Raw genomic sequence first — 21,864 nt, forward strand, 5'->3', positions numbered from 1 at the left:
TGTTTGTTCATTTTCACCAGGATTTGACATCCCATGGAGATTTTGGGGGCTAAATAGGGGGGGGGGGCAATGTTGAACTTAGTCATTTTTTTATGCCTCGTTCACTGTGCACTCATAGGACTATGCATGCTTCACTTGTTCAATACCGAGTGAAATGTATCGATGATATCCTTTATACAAAGAAATGCGACTGTCCTCATAATTCAGACGATACACGAACATCGATCATAGAAATATGTATACCTTCTATACATAGACATAGTTATAAAGATGACAATACAACATAAGTACTAACTAGGCTCAATAGTACTTAATTCTAACCTAGGCACTGAATATTCTAAAGAAGTCAAACTAATTACCAAGCTTGGTGCTAATTTCTATGACCTAATAAGAACCGATATTCCAATGTGATTTGGCTGTAACGTATGTTTTTTATTAGAAAATATGAAACATTTGTAGCTAAATTCTTTTTAATAGAACCTTAAAAATAATTTCAGAAGACTTTCAAAACTATTTTTAAATAAAATGCCCTTAACTATCAAGTCATTGCTTTAGGACAATGCTTGGTTTCTTTTTTTACTGTAATGTATGGATTTTATATTAAATTCCCAGGTGCAAATCAGCTGTTCTGGATATTTATATGGATAATAATCTAATCATTGCTGGTGGTTATGACAAATGCTTATACATGATTGATACCCGGACTGGATCTGTGACATCCACTAAAATTCACCAAATGCCCATCCTCTGCATGGCTGTTAATGACAAACACATCATCACTGGAAGTGAAGATGGGCACATCTGTGTCTATGACCGAAAATTCAATGGCATTTTGAAAAAAATAACTGTAAGTAATGTTAGATTTTTTTTTTTTTTTTTTTTTTTTTCCCCCCAATCTACAAGTTGACTGGAAAGTAATTCTAAGTGCTTGTAATTTATTGAAATATAATTCTTATAAATACAAGACCATGTACAGCATATTGTTTTTAGAATTCAATATAGGTGCCAGTATTCATCACCAGCTTCTCAAGGCATTGAAAATTGTATAAACTAATTTCAAACTTTTTTTTAATTTTATTTTATTTACTTTTTTTTTTTTAGTGTTACCAATTATCAAAGCTAAAGTCCCTTATAGATAAGGGTTAACGAGGTAGATTGACAGTTGAATAATATAAAAATTGATTAAAATTTTCTATTTTAATGTAAAAACTTTGAATATGTGGTTCCTAAATGAAAATAGGAGAATAAAATTAATTTTATAAAAGTTGTCTTTTCTGAATTTTTTGTTAAACCATCTTTTAGTGAAAAAAAAAAAAAAATAGAAATGAACATCAATTGCTTATATTTTTATATATATATATTTTTTTTTTACATAATGGGTATCATGTTTCAAAGTCTGCATTTTAAATTTGGGAGTCTATCCCTTAAAGGTGATGTTAAATGGATAACCTGAACTGATTGGTTTTGAATGTGTCACATTCAAATTCAATCAGTTCCATAACATCACTTTCATTTAAGCCTCTGTATCAAACATGAAGCTTAAACTAAAACAATTGTTCTGACTTTTATCAAAATAGTCTCTTCTGCCCAAAGATGGTACAATATCATGAGATCTGCATTCATGCTTTAAGTTCATAAAAGAGAAATATGTCACTCTTAGTTTTATAACTAGCTATATTCTGAAGCAACATTAACCAGAGTAGTCGAATAAGTATGTTTCGGTTTGAACAAAGGTGATACAATATCATGGAATCTCTGTTCATAGAATGGATGTATGACACATACTTTTAATCATGCTAGCAATATACAAAGCATGAAGGATACAACTGGAATTTCCATGGGTCCCACTATTAGAATATATATTACACTATAATTTTGATAAACTTGCTTGGTTAATTGTTTGCATACTGAATGTATCTGACAAGATGGATGAAAATAGTGGTTAAAAGGGATGTGTTAAACAAGTTTCATAATGTAAAGTCGGTCACGGTTTAGTCGGTGCATTTCCATTGTAGCTTCAATCACATCCAAAAACAAATGTTAGTATTACATAGATTGATTTGAAGCCAAAACCAACAAAATGTTAAACTGTTTTAATTGAAAACATGTAACAAGAATATACATGTTTTGTAAATATTGATAGAATCTTTTTTAATCCATGTTCAGTAAAGGTATTTTAACATTATCGATTTACCTTCATTCAAATGTACCAACAGTGACCCTATAAGTCAGCCAGTATATCTCTAAAGCCAAAATAAATTTGCATATTTTTAGTTAGGGGAATTTTCCAGTAGTACAGTGTATTAGTTTTAGTAATACTTTTAAATATTCTATTTTATTTCTTCAAACCAAATAATTAAATAGTTTAAATAAAGGATTTTTATGCCCTCCCATTCATCATCTGGCTGTATATTTTTTTTCTAGTATATATAATGTTAGTATTAGTTCAATACTAATGAACAGCAGATTGTAGCAATTTATTGACATATGCTACCTCCCCTCCAAAGCAGAAAGTAATCCCTGGGAGGATAACCTCCTGACTACAAAACTGATACATTACCACTACCTGCCCCTCCAAGAAGTAATGCCTGGGAAAAAGTGTATCATGATTATTAAACATAATACACACACCAAGAAAAGGTAATACCTGGAAGGATGGTCCCATGACAACAGCACTACACTAACCCATGATATGAGCATTGAAAGTTAGTACATTAATTGAAGTAATAGTATAGGTCTTGCTTCAGACACATATGCCAAATCTCCATTAGTAATAGATAACTGATGTTTCACTGTATTATAATGAGAAAACTTATAAATTGGATCATAACCCTCTTCATAATGCTAAGTTTACTGTCTTGGCTGCTATACTGTTTTGGTCAATGTACTCATTTTCAATGTTATAGATTTCTCTTGCATTTTGTAATGAAAATTTTGGTGCTTATTCAGATTGGCACTTATGGCAGCATTTAAGCTGTCAAAATGATCAGATTACTTATGTTCTAGCGAAACATGGCCTTGTTTGTCACTTAGTGGTAAAAAAAAAAACGCAATTTTTTTTTTTGTAAATAAAGTTACTTAATTAACTTTTGATATATAGAATCTTCATTCCATAACAAGTAGGTACAAAATAAGTTTTTCATTTTTGTTTAGCGCTATAAATGCCAATCTGAATAAGCACAAAAATTTCAATATCTGAATGATCATGTCCATTTTTAATATTGTAACAAACTTTTTTCTTTTTAAACTTCGTTCAAAACTTAATCTAGACAATAAGCTGACTCATGACTGGCTAGCGGCCATTTTTGTCTGTTTTCCACTGACAATTTGTTTGCAATAAATACAAGTAATTGTAAAGAAAATAAAGCAATTATTCCTTTATTATTCTCTTTCATTATAGTCTGCAGACATGCACAGGCTCTAAACAAATAATACATTTGAATACAATGAAAAGAAAGGAATGTAATTTGTTATATAAAAAGAATGTCATATTTTCTGTCTTAGCTAATCTTGAAAACATACTTCCAATACTTAAAAATTCCAATTCAGCATGATCCTGGTTGAGCTTAAGTGTTTTAAAATATTAGCACCAAAGTTTATATGAAAGCACTTTGGCACTAATCCAGTTTTATCTCAATATTAAAAACTGCTCATAAAAATAAACAAAATGGCACAAAAAAATTTTACATGTTGGGATTACATAAAAACTATGCAAATTCAATTTTTTTTTTTTTTTTTTTTTTGCACAAGAAAAAAACATTTTAACGGTGAAAGGCCTCATCTGCTATTTTATTATATTATGGCCAAGAGACATGAATCCAAACTTTAATTCATAAACTGCCGGCTAGAAATTATTTACCTATTAAATTTTATTTTATAAAAATACTGGATGAATTACCATTTTTTTACCTTAACAAGTATGTACATAGTTTTTGTGCAATTATATTTTTGTTAATATTGGTAAAATGGATAAGCGTTAGGACTTTTCAAATAAAAACAAGGTAGCAAGAAATGGCTAGCAAATTTCAATTTCACCATCGAAAACTAACCATCTGTGGACTCAATAGTTCAAAGTCCTCCTTCAAGGTTGTTGGTAAAATCCTCGGCTGTTCACCCAGAAAGAGATAGAATTAGTTATCCTGAGTGATGAGCTGCATGTCCAAACCATCACCCCAATAAGACAAGTGGCAGATTTAAGATTGCAGCATTAAGAGAACAACAGTTGGGATAGGGTAAACTTGGTTATAGTCAGTTAATGCACTTCCTAACTCTCGGAGTGGATGCGACTGAAACTGGTGACAAGGCAAATCGGTTCCTTCACTTTGTTCTTCAGTATTTCTATTGTGAAGCAATTCTTATAAAATATAAGAAAAGGACATTATTGAAAAAATATACAATAAAAATGAATAAAATTATAGACAAAAATAACAGAATTAGTCTTTATTTGCACTTTTAATAAAAATTTTAAAATAACTATTTTATTTGAAATTTTATGTTTATGATTTTATAAAGTTTATTTGAAATCAAAATAGCAATTTCAAACATAAAAAACATATCCAATACATAATGTTCCCAAAATAGTTTGAAAAGATTTAAATAATTCTTTAAAAAAAATACTAATTTCAATAATTCTTAATTAAAATAAGATCGAAAACTTTTTCAATGATTATTAAATAAAAGATTGGAAAAACAGTACATGCAAAGGGGAGATATAGGTGTGAGGAAAAAAAGCAAAAGAATTGATTTGCCTTGTCACCACTTCCAGTAGCAGCCACGCCGGAAGTTAGGAAGTAGGTTAACTGACTATAATCATAAACTTGTCAGCAAAGATGCTTACAATAACTTCCAATTTTTAAAAAAATTTTATTTTATTTATTCATTTTTTTTGATAAGTGAATCACTAGTTTATCACTCCATGTTTTTTTTCCTCGTAAAAGAGTGTTAATCAATATTTTAGATTTCCATGATTAACTGCACATTATGAGTCAGTTTAAATATTAAAGTTTCATTCAAGTTGTGTTCATCTGAAGAAATGCATTAACAGAAAGTTTGTAAAATCACAGACTTATCGTTTTATATTTATAGATATACTAAAATTGCTAATTTTAACTATTTACACATTGAATACTTTGTAGATTGTGGGAGGAAGGGGATGAATGATAGGAAATAGGAGTAGCAATATGAAAAGTAAATGATAAATGATATAAAGTTTCAGAACATAAAAACAGTAATATGGGATTCAGGGCTGGGAGCAAAAGATTAAACGGGTATCCTTATTTGTCAGATGAACCTTTATTGAAAATAAACTTATATTCAGGGGTGTAACTAGTTTTATTTAATCTACCAGTGAATCTCGATAAGGGATCTAAAAAGTATCCATAACTCGCAAGTCAAATCAACATTTTGAAAACTCATGAATTTTTTTTTTTTTTTAAACTTGAATTCAAAATGTCATTAGTTATAAAGAAATTTAATGTTATGATTTTTTTTAGATGCCAAATTACCCAATGTGCTTGAGCTATAGTAATCATCAGCTGTGGGTAGGAGATCGAATTGGTCAAGTCCAACTTATTGATGCGACACAAGATAAATTTGAAATTGTACAGGTAAATATAATTTTTTTTTTTTTTTTTTCATAGAAATACATTTACATGTTAATCATTTTAATGTGTTTGGAGGCAGGGGATAAAATATGAGACCTTAGTTGCAAATATTTTACAAAATTTTCCGTTTTTTGAAAGAACTTAAATAACTGAAGTTATGGGTTCAGGAAATTTTTTATTTAGGAAGTTGGACTCCCTGCTCACATTGAAGGGTCTTAAAATGATCATACTAAAAATATTTTAATGAATATAGGATGTCGTGCACCCTCAATGGTGGGCCCTCCTTTAAAATAATCCATATCGGTAGTGGACCATTACTATAAAATAACTTCTATTAATAATCAATAATATAATAATAATAATACTGTTCTGTCAACATGCAAGTTATATTTCAATCAGGTGACCAAATGACCATATAAAATGATGACTAGGGCTATGACAAGAGAATATTCTTTTCATTGTTTTGACTCGAGTATATATCAATTAATATCTTATGTTTTTAGATAGTAATGTGGTTCTTGATTAACTGTGTCTGCCGGATATATACTGGAGTCAAAACAATAAGAATATTCTTTTGTCATAATCCTAATGATGACCTACCAAAAGGTCAGTAAATCATATCCAACTTTCATAATTTGTCAACTTTACAAATTATTTCACTTGAACATTTTTTTTTTTTTCTTTAGAGAGCTAGTTTAAAATATTGTAGTCATTGATTGATTTAGGAACAAATTCGGTGGGGGAGGGTAAGTTTTAGGTCAATCAATGATTATACAATACTTGTAATTGGATGAAGTGCATAAACTTGTAAAAAATACTCGGTGCTAGATTTGACACTTTAGGGGTTCGCCACTGAAGGGGAATTGTAAGAACAGATTACGAAGTAAGAAAACTCTAGAGCTGTCTTTGCAACCAAGTATGGTAGTGTTTAGGGAGAGGGGCAACTTGTTGAATAAATTCTTAAAAAATGAGGAAAATAAATAGATCTTTTTCTCCAAATCAAAGACAATTTCTTCTAAATTTTTTGATAATCTTGATTACACTAAAGAGAAATACATTGTTCTATGGCACTCAATTAGAACAATTTTAAACATTTTTCTTCAATATTTGTTAGTAAATTGAAACAAATTTCAAGTTTGTTCCTTCACTCAATTTCTTTACATAACACTTCGTGCAGCAGTAAATTTTTTTTTTTTTTTTTTTTTTTTTTTTTTTTTTTTCAAAAAAACAAGCCCCCGGATCCCACTCAATCAATGGGATAATATATTAGCAATTGTTAGTGGAAATTTGGTAAATTGGACTACTTAAAGGGATGGCTCAACAAGAATTTGTTTATGTCAGACTTGACGGCTAAATTGTAGTCAACTGGAAAGCAGGCAAACTGAAGAGTTCCACAGGCGTGCAGTTCTAAGAAAGCTTTGTTTATGGAATCTGTTTAGGAACAAATATAGAGTGAGGAAAATTATTGATAGTGGCTTTAGTTAAACGAGTGTTTTTCGTGAAAGTTTGGCAAGAGGGGACCATAGATTTGAGCTCAGATGAGCACTTGTTCTTTTCTTGTGTAACAAGTTGAATATGTTGACATTTTCTTTTATTTTGTTCCACCAGGTTTTCTTGAATTAAACCACTTCTATGCATTTCATGAGTTGGGAGGGGCCATTTTTCTTTTTACCCCACTATTTTGTCTACATGGTGGAATGATAAAATTGTCATCTTAGAAAAGATGGCAGAATTCCATTTAATGAAAACTTTATTTTTTTGCAGGCCATCTATTAGTTGGCCAGTTGTGTACAAATCCTAAAAGCGATTGGAGCCTTCTATCATGCCTGAAAGCGACAATGTTCAATGAGCGAAATTGGAGATGTACTGCTGTACAACTAATGCTCCCTACCAATCCAATTTATGATGAGGATCATTGCCAGCACCCTCAAAATGTAAATCCAGGATGAGTTTCTGGCCACGGTTATTGTCTTTGGTAGGATTTCAAGTGAGGGTCACATCATGTGCAGTCGATCAACAGGCAAAAATCACTGCTCACACAAATATGCCCAACTGATTTTGCCGCTTCTCAAACGTCAAATGATTTCTCAATCCTCTCCCACCAAAAAGTGATCTGTTTTTATAAGGCACACGCACGTGATCTTGTGAGACTTCATTCACTACAAAAAGTCACGGCCACCCTGATGGACTCTTTCTTTCTCAACTCGCAGGACAAACAGACACGAGGACGTTTGTACGGTAAGCCATCCCCCCCCCCCAATCTCATGATCACAGATGGCAAGGGGGTGGTGATTGTCTTCCCGAGGTGCTTTTTCGAGGGGGGACGGCACATGCCTCCTCTTCACTTGTGCTTTCGTCTGCGGTCTGAGAGTCGAGCATCTGTCTCTTCATGGAGGCTACTAATCTGTCACTGTCTGATGGTGGTGCTGCAATCCAGAGCGATGCCACACTAGATTCTGACTCTGATTCGCTTGTGTCATCTAGTGAAGGTTGCGTTACTATGTCTTTAACATGACAGGGCACACCGTCGACCCCGTACCGCTTGTGAGCTGATTATTTCAGTGACTCGCCCGATTCCATACCTTGTCGTGCACTTTCCTCGCGGGTTTTTGATCCACACAACATCCCCTTTCCTCACTCTCTCTCCGGCTACTTCCAGTTCAGGCAGCAGGTTCGTCTCTATGCCCTTCACCCTGACGTGATACCTATGCAATGTATCAGCCGGTGCTGTAGAGGGCGAAACATCTTTCGGGGTTACATTGTACAAATAAACTGTCTCAAACACTGTGCAGCCTGATCTAGCCGCGATTGTTTTGACGGTTCGATGATTCTGTTCAATGATCCTATTTCCACTAGGTACATGGGCGCATCAAAACCTCAGATGTACTCCCCAGCTGTCCGTAAACTTTCTAAACTGCTCACTGGTAAATGCAGCACCATTGTCAAGCAATATCTCTGTTGGAGGTCTACATTCAAGGAAAATATTGTTTAGTTGACAGACAATAGTGACTGTATCTTGTCGACACAGCATACGCTATATGGCAAACCTTGATGGGCCGCAATCAATGAGAGTCAGGGGAAATCCTCGCCATTGAGGTGAGTAATGTGTATCGCTAGCCGGCTCCAAATTTTCAAGTTCCCCTTTGTCCAGCAAGCGGGTGCCGGGTCAATGGACTGGCATTCCACGCAGTTTTTGACCACTTCCATGACGTCTGCCCTTCGCACTCCTGGTTCAACCAACTTAGCAAAATATAGGGTCCGCTTGACTCCAGGATGCCCGCTTTGTTGGTAGATTTCCTTAATCCGATTAGATTGAACAGGGATCATAAATGCGGCACAGGGAGATTGTGTAGGTTCAACAGTTCTTTTTATGGCATCAAGCCATCTTTGAGGTACCCTTGTTAAACCATCTGCCTTGTTTATGCTGGATCTGACCAATGACACCTCCATTGATAGTGCATATTCATTCACCAGGCTTATCGTGTCGAACCACTGACGGATGAGCATCTCGCTTGTTGCTTTGGTTCGCACTCTAGTCTGTCTGGTAAGAGTGTCTGAAATCCACTTATGGACGCAAGCAGAATCTGTGAATAGTCGCAGGGTGGTTGTCTTCCAAAGGATTGCCAAGTTTATTCCCTTGATCACTGCATCGAGTTCTGCCAAGCTTATGTGTTGGGAATCCTTTTCTGGGCATAACCAGCAAGTGTCTTCCACTACGGCTCCATCATGGACAAATGACACCCCAATGGCAAGAGAACTTGCGTCAACCTATATACTACGGTCCTGGCTGTCAACACACCATCTGCCCCGTGCTGGATCTTTGTGCACTCTGGTGAGGATCTCTCCGACCATTGTATTGAGAAGGGCGTCATAAATTTTGTCATCCCATCCAGTGGTGACGTCAGAGGCTCTCCGTTTGATGAATGCCACTGTAATACGAAGCCAGCCACCCACAGGAAGGTGTCCAACCAACTTTCTGCACAATGAAAATATGTTCAGTCGCGTGAAAACACAGGGCATACCTGGGATTTCATTGCCTTGTTTCCAACACAGGACATTATCTTCCTCCCAGACCTGCAACCCGAGCACTCTTGCACTGTCCCATAGCCTTTCTGGTTCCTTGCTGAGAAGGCCAAAGTTGTGAAGATGTTTTACGCGCATTGCAGGCACAATTTCTTCATCCACATACACATCGTCAATATATGCAGATGTTGCCCGCTGATTGCGCTCATCATTAGTCAATATAGCATCAACAATTCTTTGCATAATTAATGGTGCCACATTAAGTCCAAATCCCATGCGAATTAAGCAATACCTTTCTCCCTTGATGAGCACCATTTGATAGGGCCACAGTGACTGATATACATGCACTTGAAGGTATGCTTTACGAAGATTCAGCACAGATACATTAGATACTGCTTGCCGCCATTCCCTCAACTTCTCGGTACATACATCCGCATGGGCTGTAAAAGGATTTACGTGCTCATTTAGTTCCCGATAGTAGAGTACCAGCCTCACCTTCTGCCATTAACAGGATCAGACACTTTGGGGGGGGGGGGGTCCAATTCCTTCTCTGGATAAGGAACTAGCCATCCATTTTTTATCCAAGTCTGTAGTCCCTTATCGTATTCTCCATGAGCTCCAGGGGGAATTTTATATTCCGGAACCCTATTGTACAACTTCCCGGGTGGCTGCTCGTCCAATCATTTCCAAGAAACTGTCCAGGACCTCGTACGCTGGTCGAATTCCGCATGAAAATCAGGCTGTTCCAGTTTCATGGATGCACCCAGAGCAAGGCCGGCATTAGAGAAATGTGCCCTACTCTCACCATCAATACGGACACCACCCAATTCTTTGATAACGTCCATTCCTAACAGCAGGTCATAACCAAGGTCCCCACTCACAACCAGGGCTCGTACGGTTACTGTAGGCCCATCAGACACATGTACGAATGACACTAATTCCACAAGAGGCTAGTGTGCCCCCGCAAACTGTCAGTACTGGAATCCTCTTGTCCCATGCGTCACAGCATGCCTTGCGCACAAGAGTCTGCGTGCACCCTGTCTACGAGCGCAAAGCGTTCACACGCACTCTCACTGTGGGTAGCGCCCTATTTGTCAATGATCTGGGCAGAATACTGGCGCTATAGTTTACTCCCCTTGTCCATTTCCCGGACAACTCCTTGCTACATGACTTAGCTTGCTGTACCGGTAGCGATGCCTGCGTCTTGGTGTTTCCTGAGCAGACGCGTCTGTTAGACTGCTTCGGCTTCGGCAGTCCCTAGAAAAGTGGTTTGGCTCACCACATTTATAACAGCTTACGCCATCTTCTAATGGAGTAGATGCTTCTGCAGCTGCTAGCACTGGCTTCGCATATTTTTTTTTTTTTTTTTTTTTTTTTTTTTTTTTTTTAAATATTGTGGGCTGTAGCCAATAATTCCTGAAGCCCAATTTTGCTGATCCTTGACGATGCTCGTAGCAGGCAGCTGGTGTCATCCGGGAGTCCTGTGAGAAAGGCACAACTTAATATGCGTTCAGTCACTCCACCAAACCGTGCAGCTAATCTCTTTAAATCCGCCAGGTAGACATCCAGTCTCATCCAACCCAAGCCGCCGTTCGGTGAACTGCCTCCAGGCAATAAAAGGGTCTGTAGCAAAGGCCGCGTATAGTGCCTCCTTAACCTCCTTCAGAGTTGGTTCATCCCCAACTGTTGATAAACGGAGTATGCTCCCTTGGTCAGCCTCAATGGGATGACAAGTGTGGGATCCTTTATTTTGCAAAGCCAGCTCCCACCACTCAACTACCGAGGGTCCGGTGGAATAGCCGTCAAACTCCGGTATCAATCAATCTCAGATCAAACTTGTCCATTGCAAAAAATGGGCCGAATAGCTTGCGGTCGATCAACAGGCAAAAATCACTGCTCACACAAATTCTCCCAACTGATTTTGTCGTTTCTCAAACATCAAATGATTTCTCGATCCTCTCCCGACAAGTGACCTGTTTTTATAAGGCACGAGCACATGATCTCGCAAGACTTCATTCACTACAAAACGTTGCGGCCACCATGATGGACTCTTTCTTTCTCTAAGCGCATGACTCCCAGGACAGACAGACACAAGGATTTTTGTACAGTAAGCCATTTTCCCCACATCATGCCACCTTACATCTTTAAAGTCAGCTTGAAAGTCAACACCAAAGTGTACCTGAATGTGTTGAAGAGTGTGGTGATCTGGTATAATGAGGTGGCCACAGGCAGATCCTGGGTGTGACAGCAGGATTCGGCACCAGCCCATCAGTCTAGAGACTGAGGCTTGGCTTCAGAAGGAATAAGACTTTGGCCCCCCCTCCACCTGAACTCTTAGGACTACATTTGGTCACACACTGAGAACCTCACCAGCATGGCCTCTCACAACACCAAAGCCAGCCTGATCACTGCGATTCACCAAGGCTTGTGGAAAAGGTATGCACCCAGTTCTGGATGTGTATCAAGACAGTAATTGAGGCTGCAGGTGGCTACATTAGATGTCGGCTCTACTACATAATCAAGTTACCCAAATTGATTTTTTTTTTTTCCAATACAAGTTTTAAATAAAGCTGTAGTATTGTTTTCTATAGCACAACTTTATTGTTCGGGATTGTATGTTTACTGGATTTGTTGTTTGTATTGTGTCTGCATATCTATAATATAAACTGTTATCAAAGTTATTACTTCATATTCTCACATTTTCCGGTTCTAAATATTAATTTAATGTGCAGAATATCAGTAAGTGGAATCTGTTCTTAATTGCAGACGTATGATTTTGGCCACAAAAATAAATTGACTTGCATCAAACATTCCCTAGGAGCACTGTTCACTTCATCTACAGATCGAAATATCCGAGTGATGGAACCAACACTTCAACCAAAACAGATTGTTTGCTTCGATCCAAAGCTTGGAGAAATTGCTTGCGTGAGTAACCTTTTATTTTATTTTTTTTATTTATTTTTTTTTTTTTTTTAATGAAACCATTTTTTACTTTTGGTTTTGATTATCAAACTCCTTAATGAAAATGTTTATTTTTTCAGATGGATTTCTGCAATAGTATCCTGACTTGTGCTGGTAGCAATTTTTGTGTTGATGTCTGGCGTCCAAAAGAACTATGAGCAATCCATTGTTTGATGGCTTGGGGGGTGGGTAAAACTGTGGCATGGACCTTTTTAAAAATTGAAACAAAGAGAATGTCAAGTATAAATGAAAAGATTTATTGTAAAATATTTTAAATAAATGACTTGACACAAATGTACACATACACACAACCAATATCACAAATTATATGCATTTTGATTTGGATTATTGTCCTCACCATTGCTGTCAAGATTTTGATTATGTCTTGGCTGATCTGCCCTCCAGTTCTATTCAATGTTGTTGACATTTCCTGTACATTTAAATCCAATGGAACACAAGCATACTCAAATAATTAATGACTGTTAATATGTAAAACTTTAGGCTTTATCAGCTGAAAAGTAGCCCCCCCCCCCCCAAAAAAAAAAAACAATGGTCAGGATAACAATCCCTCCTCCTCCTCCTCCTCCTTCCTACATAATCACTAAAATACTTGGATGACTTGGTCCCATTCCTCTTTTGGCCAGACTCCATTCTCTTTAACATTCGGTGGGCTTTTCTTCCAATCCCATTCGGTCACTGGCTGAAACCAGTTTGGGCCATAATTGGCCTTGATGTAGGTCAGTGTATCACAGGGCACTCTGATACGCAAATCTAGAACCTCAGTCCAGCAGAGTGTGAATCTAGGGAAGATGTATCTGGGTAGAGAAAAAGAAAGCAACAAAATTATAACGATCCATTTCTCTCAAAATAGAAGTTTAAAAATTTTTTAAATTAAAAAAAAAAAAAAAAAAAAAAAAAACTCACTTGTATTTATTTCCGGTTTTAGCTTGTGTCCCTCCATTCCACATATATGCTTGATTGTCGTAGAAAAAGAAAATATCTAATTTTATGTCACCTGCACTGAAAGATAGTTCAAAACTGTCAGAGACCTGGAAAGAAGAAAAAAATGTATATAAACTTATTTCTCATAAGTAACCTCGCTGTATTTTGGGATTCTGTTTATAATAGTAACAAAGTTGACTGTTTGGATAACCTGGCTTATACTACAGTGGATTCTTTCAGGCCAATACTGGGTGTTTGCTTAACAAGTAAATGCTTAGTCAGCCTCTTGTTGACAGCTTTACATCTCTTTTGGTAGGAAAGAAGTTACAAGTATAGCCACTAATGTTAAATGTAGCCAAATGCTTTACTCCCAGAACTATTGTCATGGAAATAGGTCAAATAATTTTTGTTGCAAATAAGCAGAATGGAAAGAGGATCAATCCTAATAAGACTCACCTTGCCAAACATGTGCTTCAATTTGAATCCATTCTCCTGAAAAGTGGGGATCAATAATGGATTGTAATCGGTAATCCAGATACCAAAATCCACATCTTTGCTATGAGGGATGATGCCACATTGACGAAACCAACCTAATAAATACAAAGTTCACCTTATCAGGATCATTATACACACACATACTAACTCTACCTACCTCGTTTTGTTTAGGAATAAAAGAAAAAAATCTTGTTTGGCCGTTTTTGTTTAATGGCATATCAACCCTTTTTGGGTTTATTTAATGCCAAATCCAATAGTTAAAAAAATGTCTTTGTTTTCAAATATTTATTCATAAAGTTTAGTTGGGTTGTTTTGTAGAAAAAATTAAATTTTCTTAATTTTTGTAACGTCTTTTTACTCTCAAAAACAAAAATAAGGAAAACAAAAAAAAATTAACATTGTGCGGTGTATTTTAATTGGGAAGTCAGTTTTCCAACAACCTGATCTGGTAACACCAGTGGAAAAAAATTGTTTTTAAATTCATAATGAAATTTTGTGAAATACAAAATTTTAAAGAAAATTTTAGTACTTAATATTAATAGTAAAAGAAATTCTAATTTAGGTGAGAAACATACTTGAATTCACAAAATGTAATTAATATATACATATTTTTTTTTTCTTGTCCAGAATTCAACCTAAAAAAAAAAAAAAAAAAAAAAAAAAAAAAAAAAAAAATTACCTTCATGTAATTGAATGAAAATGTCATATTCCAAAAATCACCTAAATTGATTAGATAGTTTTTAGAAGAGACACATTTTATGAATCTTATCAACTGATAGTATTTCATAGCTATTTATTATAGGGCTGATTTGAAAATCTCAGTTCAAATTGAGTTGTCTCCCTCAATTGAATACTAGCCTGGGTGCCCGGGTGTTGAGCAAAAAAGTAATAGTAGGTACCCCGTACTGAAAAGGATGTGAAAAAAAAAGTGACGACTTTGCCGTTGCGTCCATCGCCAAACCAGAAGTGGCAGTTTTAAATTAAGACTAGTCAATCGAAAAGAGGGGATGACTTTTGAAAACATTACCGAAAAAAAAAAAAAAAAAAAAAAAACGTCCCTCCTCCACATACACGCACTCCTTGTAGAAAAGTAGTGCCCAGTTGAGGGTGAAGTTTTTTTGACAATTTTTCAATATGTCATTCAAAGGATTGAGCTTAAAAAAGATACCGATCTCGTGAAAATCTGACAAGATAACATTACAATTTAAGTATACGTTATAGCAGGAGTGAATGTCTATAAATAGCGTCTCTAATGTGTCATTTAAAAAACTATTTTCTACTTAATTGTAAGTTTTCATTTCTTTTCACATTGGTTTTTTTCATTTTTATTTTATTTTTTTTATTAACACCATCCTCTTTGCTTTCATTTTTAAAGACCCTTTTTTCTTTTATCAATCGCCCGTGGTAACTTGGGTCTTTTCAAATTGATGCTCGAATTGGTCAGTGGCAAAAATGACTTGTTGTATAGCGGTAGTGAGTATATAAACAGTCTACTTAATTGACGTCTTTAACGTTGTGATGTGTTGAGATATAGACATGCATGTTTTAACATGTGACCGTCTCATTCCTTGAATGTTCATATAACATCTACCAATTGTCTCTAGTGTTCATGTGTGTGGATATTTTCATAACAGTGGCATCAAGTCCATCATTGATTCCTGATATCATAGACGCCCTCCCTGATAATATTGTCTGAGATGGGTATATTTGCTGATGATACAACGCTCTATAATATACATAAATCTAAGACAATGGCAGAATTGTTAGAAAATGATCTCCAGACTATAGTGGAATGGAGCCGCAAATGGATAGTAACATTTAATGCTAGTAAAACTAAGCTGCTCTCTTCTAACAATTACAAGGCACCTCTCCAACCCCCTATATCCATGACAAATAGCACCCTACCTGAAAATTCTACCTTCAAACTCCTCGGCCTAACATTTGCAGGCAATATGAACTGGAAAAAATACATAGAGGACATTGCAAAGAAAGTGGATTCCCTCTATAGTTAAAAGACTACTCACAAGGCCACCATTCACCCATGCATGGAGTATTGTTACATCTGCACTAGTGCATCTACCATTAGTCTCTCCTTAGATAAAGTCCAAAAGAGTTGTCAATCTGATCGGTCCCACTTTATCAACTAAGCTCCAGCACGTTGCATCACTGGGCCTGTTTTACAAATATTTTAATGGAATGTGTTCTGATGAACTTGTTTCACTTGTACTCTCGACATAAATATCCCCGACAAACCCGCTTAGCAATAAGATCTCACCCCTTCACTGTTGTTGTCCCTAAATGCCAGAAAGCTTTCTATTCTAATAGTATTTTCCTCGAACAACTAGACTTTGGAATTCCCTGCCTGTTTCCCTGTATATAATGATATGCAGAAGTTTAAATATAACATAAACAAATATCTTGTTAATCTTTCCTAGACATGGCCCCAAATAGTAGCCCCTTACGTCCAAGTGGCAATATGCTTTGTAAGGGGTGAACATTAGTGTAGTAAAAAAAAACAAAAAAAACTGACAACTTAAGTCTTTAGTAAAGGGGCAAATAACATTGGTGAGATCCCCAACAAAAGACACATACCTTCACAAAGTTTCTTTTGTGCTTCCTGAAATTAAGGATGCTTTTCATTCGAAAAGCGACATGTCAAGACGTGAATTATATTTGGATATAATCATTTATTTCCATGCTGGGTCCCTACTCACAGTTTGGGCAAACTTTGTACAAGTCTACATTTTGCTATTTCGCTCCTTTAACTTTTAAGTCCAAACCTGGAAGCACAAAACCTCATCTATCCGCTAACCCATTAGGTATCAAACAAATCTTTGTATGTGTATTTCCAAACTCTCGTTACGTCATTCCACATGACCAAAGACACAAATCAGATGATCCACCTTCAAATATTTATGTTCGTTAACATTTTTGGGAACTATTTTAATTTTTATCCTAAAAAATGCATTTCGCGTTGATACCATTTTTTTTTACAAATATCAATAACTATCATAATTGTCCGGCTAACTTGGTGTTGCCCGGATGAATTACATAACACATCTATGCACACATTTAATCTATCCTGGATAAAATAAGGCAGACCTTGTGTTGAAACATTTCATACAGGGTGACCCCAAAAAACAGGACATTCAATTGTTTTTCTGAGCATTTTTACACTCAACGAAGAAAAAAAGGCCAAAGACTAGTGTTTTGATGTTATGTTTTGAATATAATAAACTAGTTATGACCAAAGTTTCATTTCATCGGACAAAACACTAAGAAACGGGGCCTAATTAGAGTTGGGGCCCGTTTTTTTTGGGGGGGGGTCACCCTGTATAAAATTTTGATGCATCAATGTTAAACATTTTAGTAAACTTTAGAATTACAGAAAATGACTTACCCAAACAAGTTCCACTACTGAGCCAAAATCTAATTTTGAGGCTGTCCAACAGTCGTTTTCCCTTGGACATAATTTGGCGAGCCTTTCGTTGGAATTTCTGACTTATATCAGAATTATCAAGTCCAAATTCTGCTACAAACTTTGTGGCTCGAGTTTCATTGCATTCAATAAATCTTGAGTGAGGAATTTGTTGCACAAAACTTTCTGGAGGTTGAGGAATTTTCACGGTTACATTTTCAATTTGAATTTCATCCACTTCAAATCTGAACAGAAAAAAATTTTTTACATTGGTGATTTTTTTTTTTTTTTTTTTTTTTTTTTAATGCAAAGATTAAAAGCTGTGATTTTCTATTTGCTTTTTTAAAAAAAAAAAAATCATTGTCCAGAATTCGTGTATATTGAAGAAAAAAAAAATTGATTTTCTTATCGCCTCCGTTCTGTCTTAACAACGGATACCTCCCTGTAAGGGTAGCTGTGCATGTAATAGTGAAGTAAGGGTTGTACAATCTCCAACCACAGCTTTTGAATCAACAGATTCTGGTGGCAGGGAAAAGTCCAGGACAACCAGAAACAAGGCCGAGACAATATACAGCACCTGGTATTCTCAAATGGTCACTCCTTTAATACTGACTAGGCTTAACTTCGATGATCTAGCAAGAACCAGTGTGTGTTGATGTGATTATGCTGTATCTATTTTCTTATTTAAAAAATAAAATTACTTGAAATTTTGATGTACAATATTTTCAGTCATGGTTTTGTACATCCTACAGATTTTTTCTATATAGGGGAATTCTGAACAAGCTACAAAAAAATGCATCTTTACAATCTTTGAAGGTTGTCTGTCAATCATGCTTCAGTCTTAAATAGCATTTTCATCATTAAATGTGCAAATTCGATGTATTATACATGAATCTCTTCAATCAGTTGGTTATGCCTAAATTTCATTGCTATAAATACAAATTACATTAATAAATTTGATCACACTCAACATAATTTATAAGAATAATTTAATTTTTGTATCAGAAATGAATTGTTACTATTTGAAAGATTGTCAAATATACAAAATTGAATATATTTATTGTAATAAAACATGCAATTCAGCAAAAGACTATGGAGTTTGTTTTATGGAGAGAGAAAATTTTTTTTAAGTCCTTTCATCCATCTATCACTATGTTAACCCTGGAATTATCATAAAATATCCTCAAAACAAGGTGATGGGAGTGGGGACAATGAAAGTGCTGGACGATCTTCTAGCAAGATCCACTCTGTAGGCACTTTTTATTTTAAGATTTGCTATTCTTCACACCGCAGTTTCTTTGTTAGTTTTGCATGCGTTCTGCTCTTACTTAGTTCTTGACACAATTCAATGCATTTACATAAGTATCCGATGTTGAGGATCTAGTGTGTATGTGATACAACCATGCCTCTAATCTTTGTCCACGAATATCTGTTACTCAATAAAACCAAAATTAGCTGTTAATTTAAAACTTTGGATTCAATCACACTGAAGTCTGATTTGCTTACTCCCAAACATAACAAATGTTACCATGCAAATACTTTTATGGGCTGGCAATTAGGATTTTCTCAGTACATTCTTTACTAATATCCAAATAGAAAAAAAAGGTAAACCATAAAATAAAATTTTGAACATATTTAAAACCGTGCTAGACAACTACTAACACCCGAAAGTATCCTGTACCTCTATAAGGCCACCATTCGCCCATGTATGGAGTATTGCTGTCACATTTGGGCTGGTGCATCTGCTACTAGTCTCTCGCTCCTTGACAAGGTTCAAAAGAGAGTCGCAAACCTGATAGGCCCTGAACTGGCATCTAAGCTTCAGCCTCTGTCCCATCGATGAAATGTTGCATCCCTCTGCCTTTTCTACAAGTATTTTAGTGGTGAATGCTCTGACGAACTGCAATCACTTGTGCCCCCACGACGTGAGCATCCTCGACAAACCCGACAGGCTGCTAAATCCTACCCCCACACTGTACAGATCCCTAAATGTAAAAGATCTTTTTACTCCAATAGTTTCTTCCATAGAACCGCTAGACTCTGGAATTCCCTTCCATGTCCCTGCTTCCCCAACAGTACTGATGTGCAGAAGTTCAAGTGTAACGTGAACCGACATTCTGCTGCCCAAATCCTTACATAGTACCCTAGTAGTTGTTGCCCCTGATAGTAGCCCCCTACACCAAAGTGGCAATTTGCCTTGTTTGGGGTGAAAATATTAAAAAAATCTAAATGGAAGTGGTGCCTTAAACTGAACCAAAATATGGTTGCATCTAAATAGGAGTATTGTTCAAGATTAAATCATTAGGGAGGTTAAATAATGAAAAGAAATCTTGGAAGTATATTTAAAAAAAAAAAAAAAAAATTAACGGGAACAGAATACATTCAAACTGTTTCACAGAATAATGACTTACATATATTGGAATGAAATACCAAAATTATTTATATTCACCAATGTTTCATCTTTATTTCAAGATTTTCTCAAGATTATTTACTTGAAGAAAAAAAACATACAAGTGCAATATTTAAAAAATTTAGTTTACAGACCATGCTATTTTTTAAATAGTATTTTCAAATTAAATCCAATTTTTATAGTATCTTGTTTATTGAATTGTTAGGTGAAAGCACAGAACAATTAAAGCCTTCCCATATATAAAGAATGGGTTTCAAAATATTTCAGCATGATTCGTAAACTGCAAAAGTATTTTTACTTGGAGGTGGGGGGTCGTTAGAATGCAAAAACTGGTGCAGTAAGAATGGTTAGCACTTTTTCAAACCATAACCATTTGAGACAAATGCATTATATTTTTCCAAGTATTGTACTTGTTTTTTTTTCTTCAAATAAAATGTAAATCCACACTATATATATATATATATATATACATATACATGCAAGATCTTAAACTGTTCATTATGTGGAAAAAAGTTTGTCAGACATTGAAAAGTGCACATGAATATACACACTATGGTTGAAGAGATTCTTACTTTTCATAAGCTCCTGCATAAAGGCCAAAATATATAGTGACACTGGAACTTGATGGCAATATCTTATTAAGCCGAGACAAAGGTGTGATTGACCCATGCCAAAAATAGGAGCTCAACCTAGAATGGAACATCACCACTTGGATAATTGTCGGCTGCTTGTGACCTCGATCAATTAGAAAAAAATGAGTTGGAATGGTGTCTTGATGCAACCGTGGATCTGGTTGACGAATACTATGAATTGCAAAGTCACTTTTCAGCAGCTGAACAATACCCTGAAAGAAAAAGATTTGAGAATAGGTCATCAAATTATTGTTATTGGAGACAAAATACTTTCTTTACATGTTCCATTTCAATAGATTTCAGTTTTCTCTGAAAGAAAAAAAAGCTAATGTTGCTAGATAAGAGTTACTTCCCCTTGAATAAAGTTGGCTATCAAATGCAGTCTTTAACAAATAGTAGCAAAATGCTTTTGCTTTTTTTTTTCTTGGCATATGGCAGCATCTTACTGAATGCCAGACATTCACCTGCTATTTCAAAAATTCCAACTTAAAAATCATTTGTATCTCTTGCACTTGGTTCATCAGGTATTTTTTTTATATATAAGCTCAGTAGCTCCTATGATTACTAGAATGATGGAGATCATCCTAAGATTCCAGTTTCTTTTCATTCCATATTATCTTGGAATTTAGTTATGTTCAAGCTAACATCATTAAAGATACCAACTTCAACCAGAGTTGCTAATTTCTACAGGCCCTATATCACTGTCAGGTTTAACAGTTCATTTTCTAAGTATGTTAAACGATGTATGGCTCATTTCTAACAGCTCTTTCTGGTATATATTTTCCATAACTTGCTGTAGCATTCGATATTTAGCTTTTTTACAGATTTTCCATTGGAGATATTAATACAATTCATTGTGCTGCATAATATAGTAACTGTTCCCCAGCAGAACCTTACAACTGGAAGTCAAGTGGCTCACATTTTCTACTGTATGGCAGAAGATGCACTTGTTTTTGCTATCAAGACCACTCCTCTTTAAAAGATGTAACAGCGCCCATGGTTGGCATGTGTCTGCTGTAGGGAAGCAGTGACATGTGAGTTTGGAACCTTTCAGATACAAGAATACAATTACGCAAATTTAGGCATTGGAAGTCTGAGGTGGAAGTATAAAGATTGATTTTTTTTTTTTTTTTTTTTTTTTTTTTGCTTGAAAGGAGTTCAGTTTTTTGAACACTGCCTCTTCCGTGTATGTGATTTTATTGTTGGTTAAAGGGGGGAAAAAAGACTGCTGCTGCTTAGGCGAAAAGGCAAGCATTTTTGTTGTAGGAAAAAGAATGAACACAAAAATTAATCTGACTCAAGTGCGTGTTTTTGTTATTACCTAAATACATCTTTCGGTCAAGTAACTATTAATCTTTCAAAAGGATTGGTCATTAAGCT

At 35.5% G+C, this 21,864-nt stretch overlaps 2 protein-coding genes across 6 annotated transcripts in view; one reads left to right on the plus strand and one right to left on the minus strand.

Annotated features, from left to right (window-relative positions):
• Positions 1-12,904, plus strand: part of LOC145279714 (F-box/WD repeat-containing protein 9-like) — an 89,529-nt gene extending 76,625 nt beyond the window's left edge. For all 5 annotated transcript variants that reach the window (XM_080130999.1, XM_080131000.1, XM_080131001.1 and 2 more), the window contains exons 6-9: positions 613-847; positions 5,493-5,606; positions 12,393-12,551; positions 12,668-12,904. In XM_080130999.1, coding sequence (XP_079987125.1) covers positions 613-847; positions 5,493-5,606; positions 12,393-12,551; positions 12,668-12,745 — 586 coding nt within the window. In that variant the 3' untranslated portion in view covers positions 12,746-12,904. The remainder of the gene's footprint in view (positions 1-612; positions 848-5,492; positions 5,607-12,392; positions 12,552-12,667) is intronic.
• The window catches only part of LOC145279713 (ribitol-5-phosphate transferase FKTN-like), a 29,612-nt gene continuing 20,571 nt past the window's right edge, over positions 12,824-21,864 (minus strand). The window contains exons 5-9 of the mRNA XM_080130998.1: positions 20,425-20,696; positions 17,425-17,687; positions 13,986-14,119; positions 13,512-13,636; positions 12,824-13,402 (exon numbers count right to left, since the gene is read on the minus strand). Of these exons, the coding sequence (XP_079987124.1) occupies positions 13,189-13,402; positions 13,512-13,636; positions 13,986-14,119; positions 17,425-17,687; positions 20,425-20,696 (1,008 nt within the window). The 3' untranslated portion in view covers positions 12,824-13,188. The remainder of the gene's footprint in view (positions 13,403-13,511; positions 13,637-13,985; positions 14,120-17,424; positions 17,688-20,424; positions 20,697-21,864) is intronic.

Source organism: Euprymna scolopes, chromosome 7, assembly GCF_053919585.1.
Source record: "Euprymna scolopes isolate OS-2025 chromosome 7, ASM5391958v1, whole genome shotgun sequence".
Lineage (NCBI taxonomy): Eukaryota > Metazoa > Mollusca > Cephalopoda > Sepiida > Sepiolidae > Euprymna > Euprymna scolopes.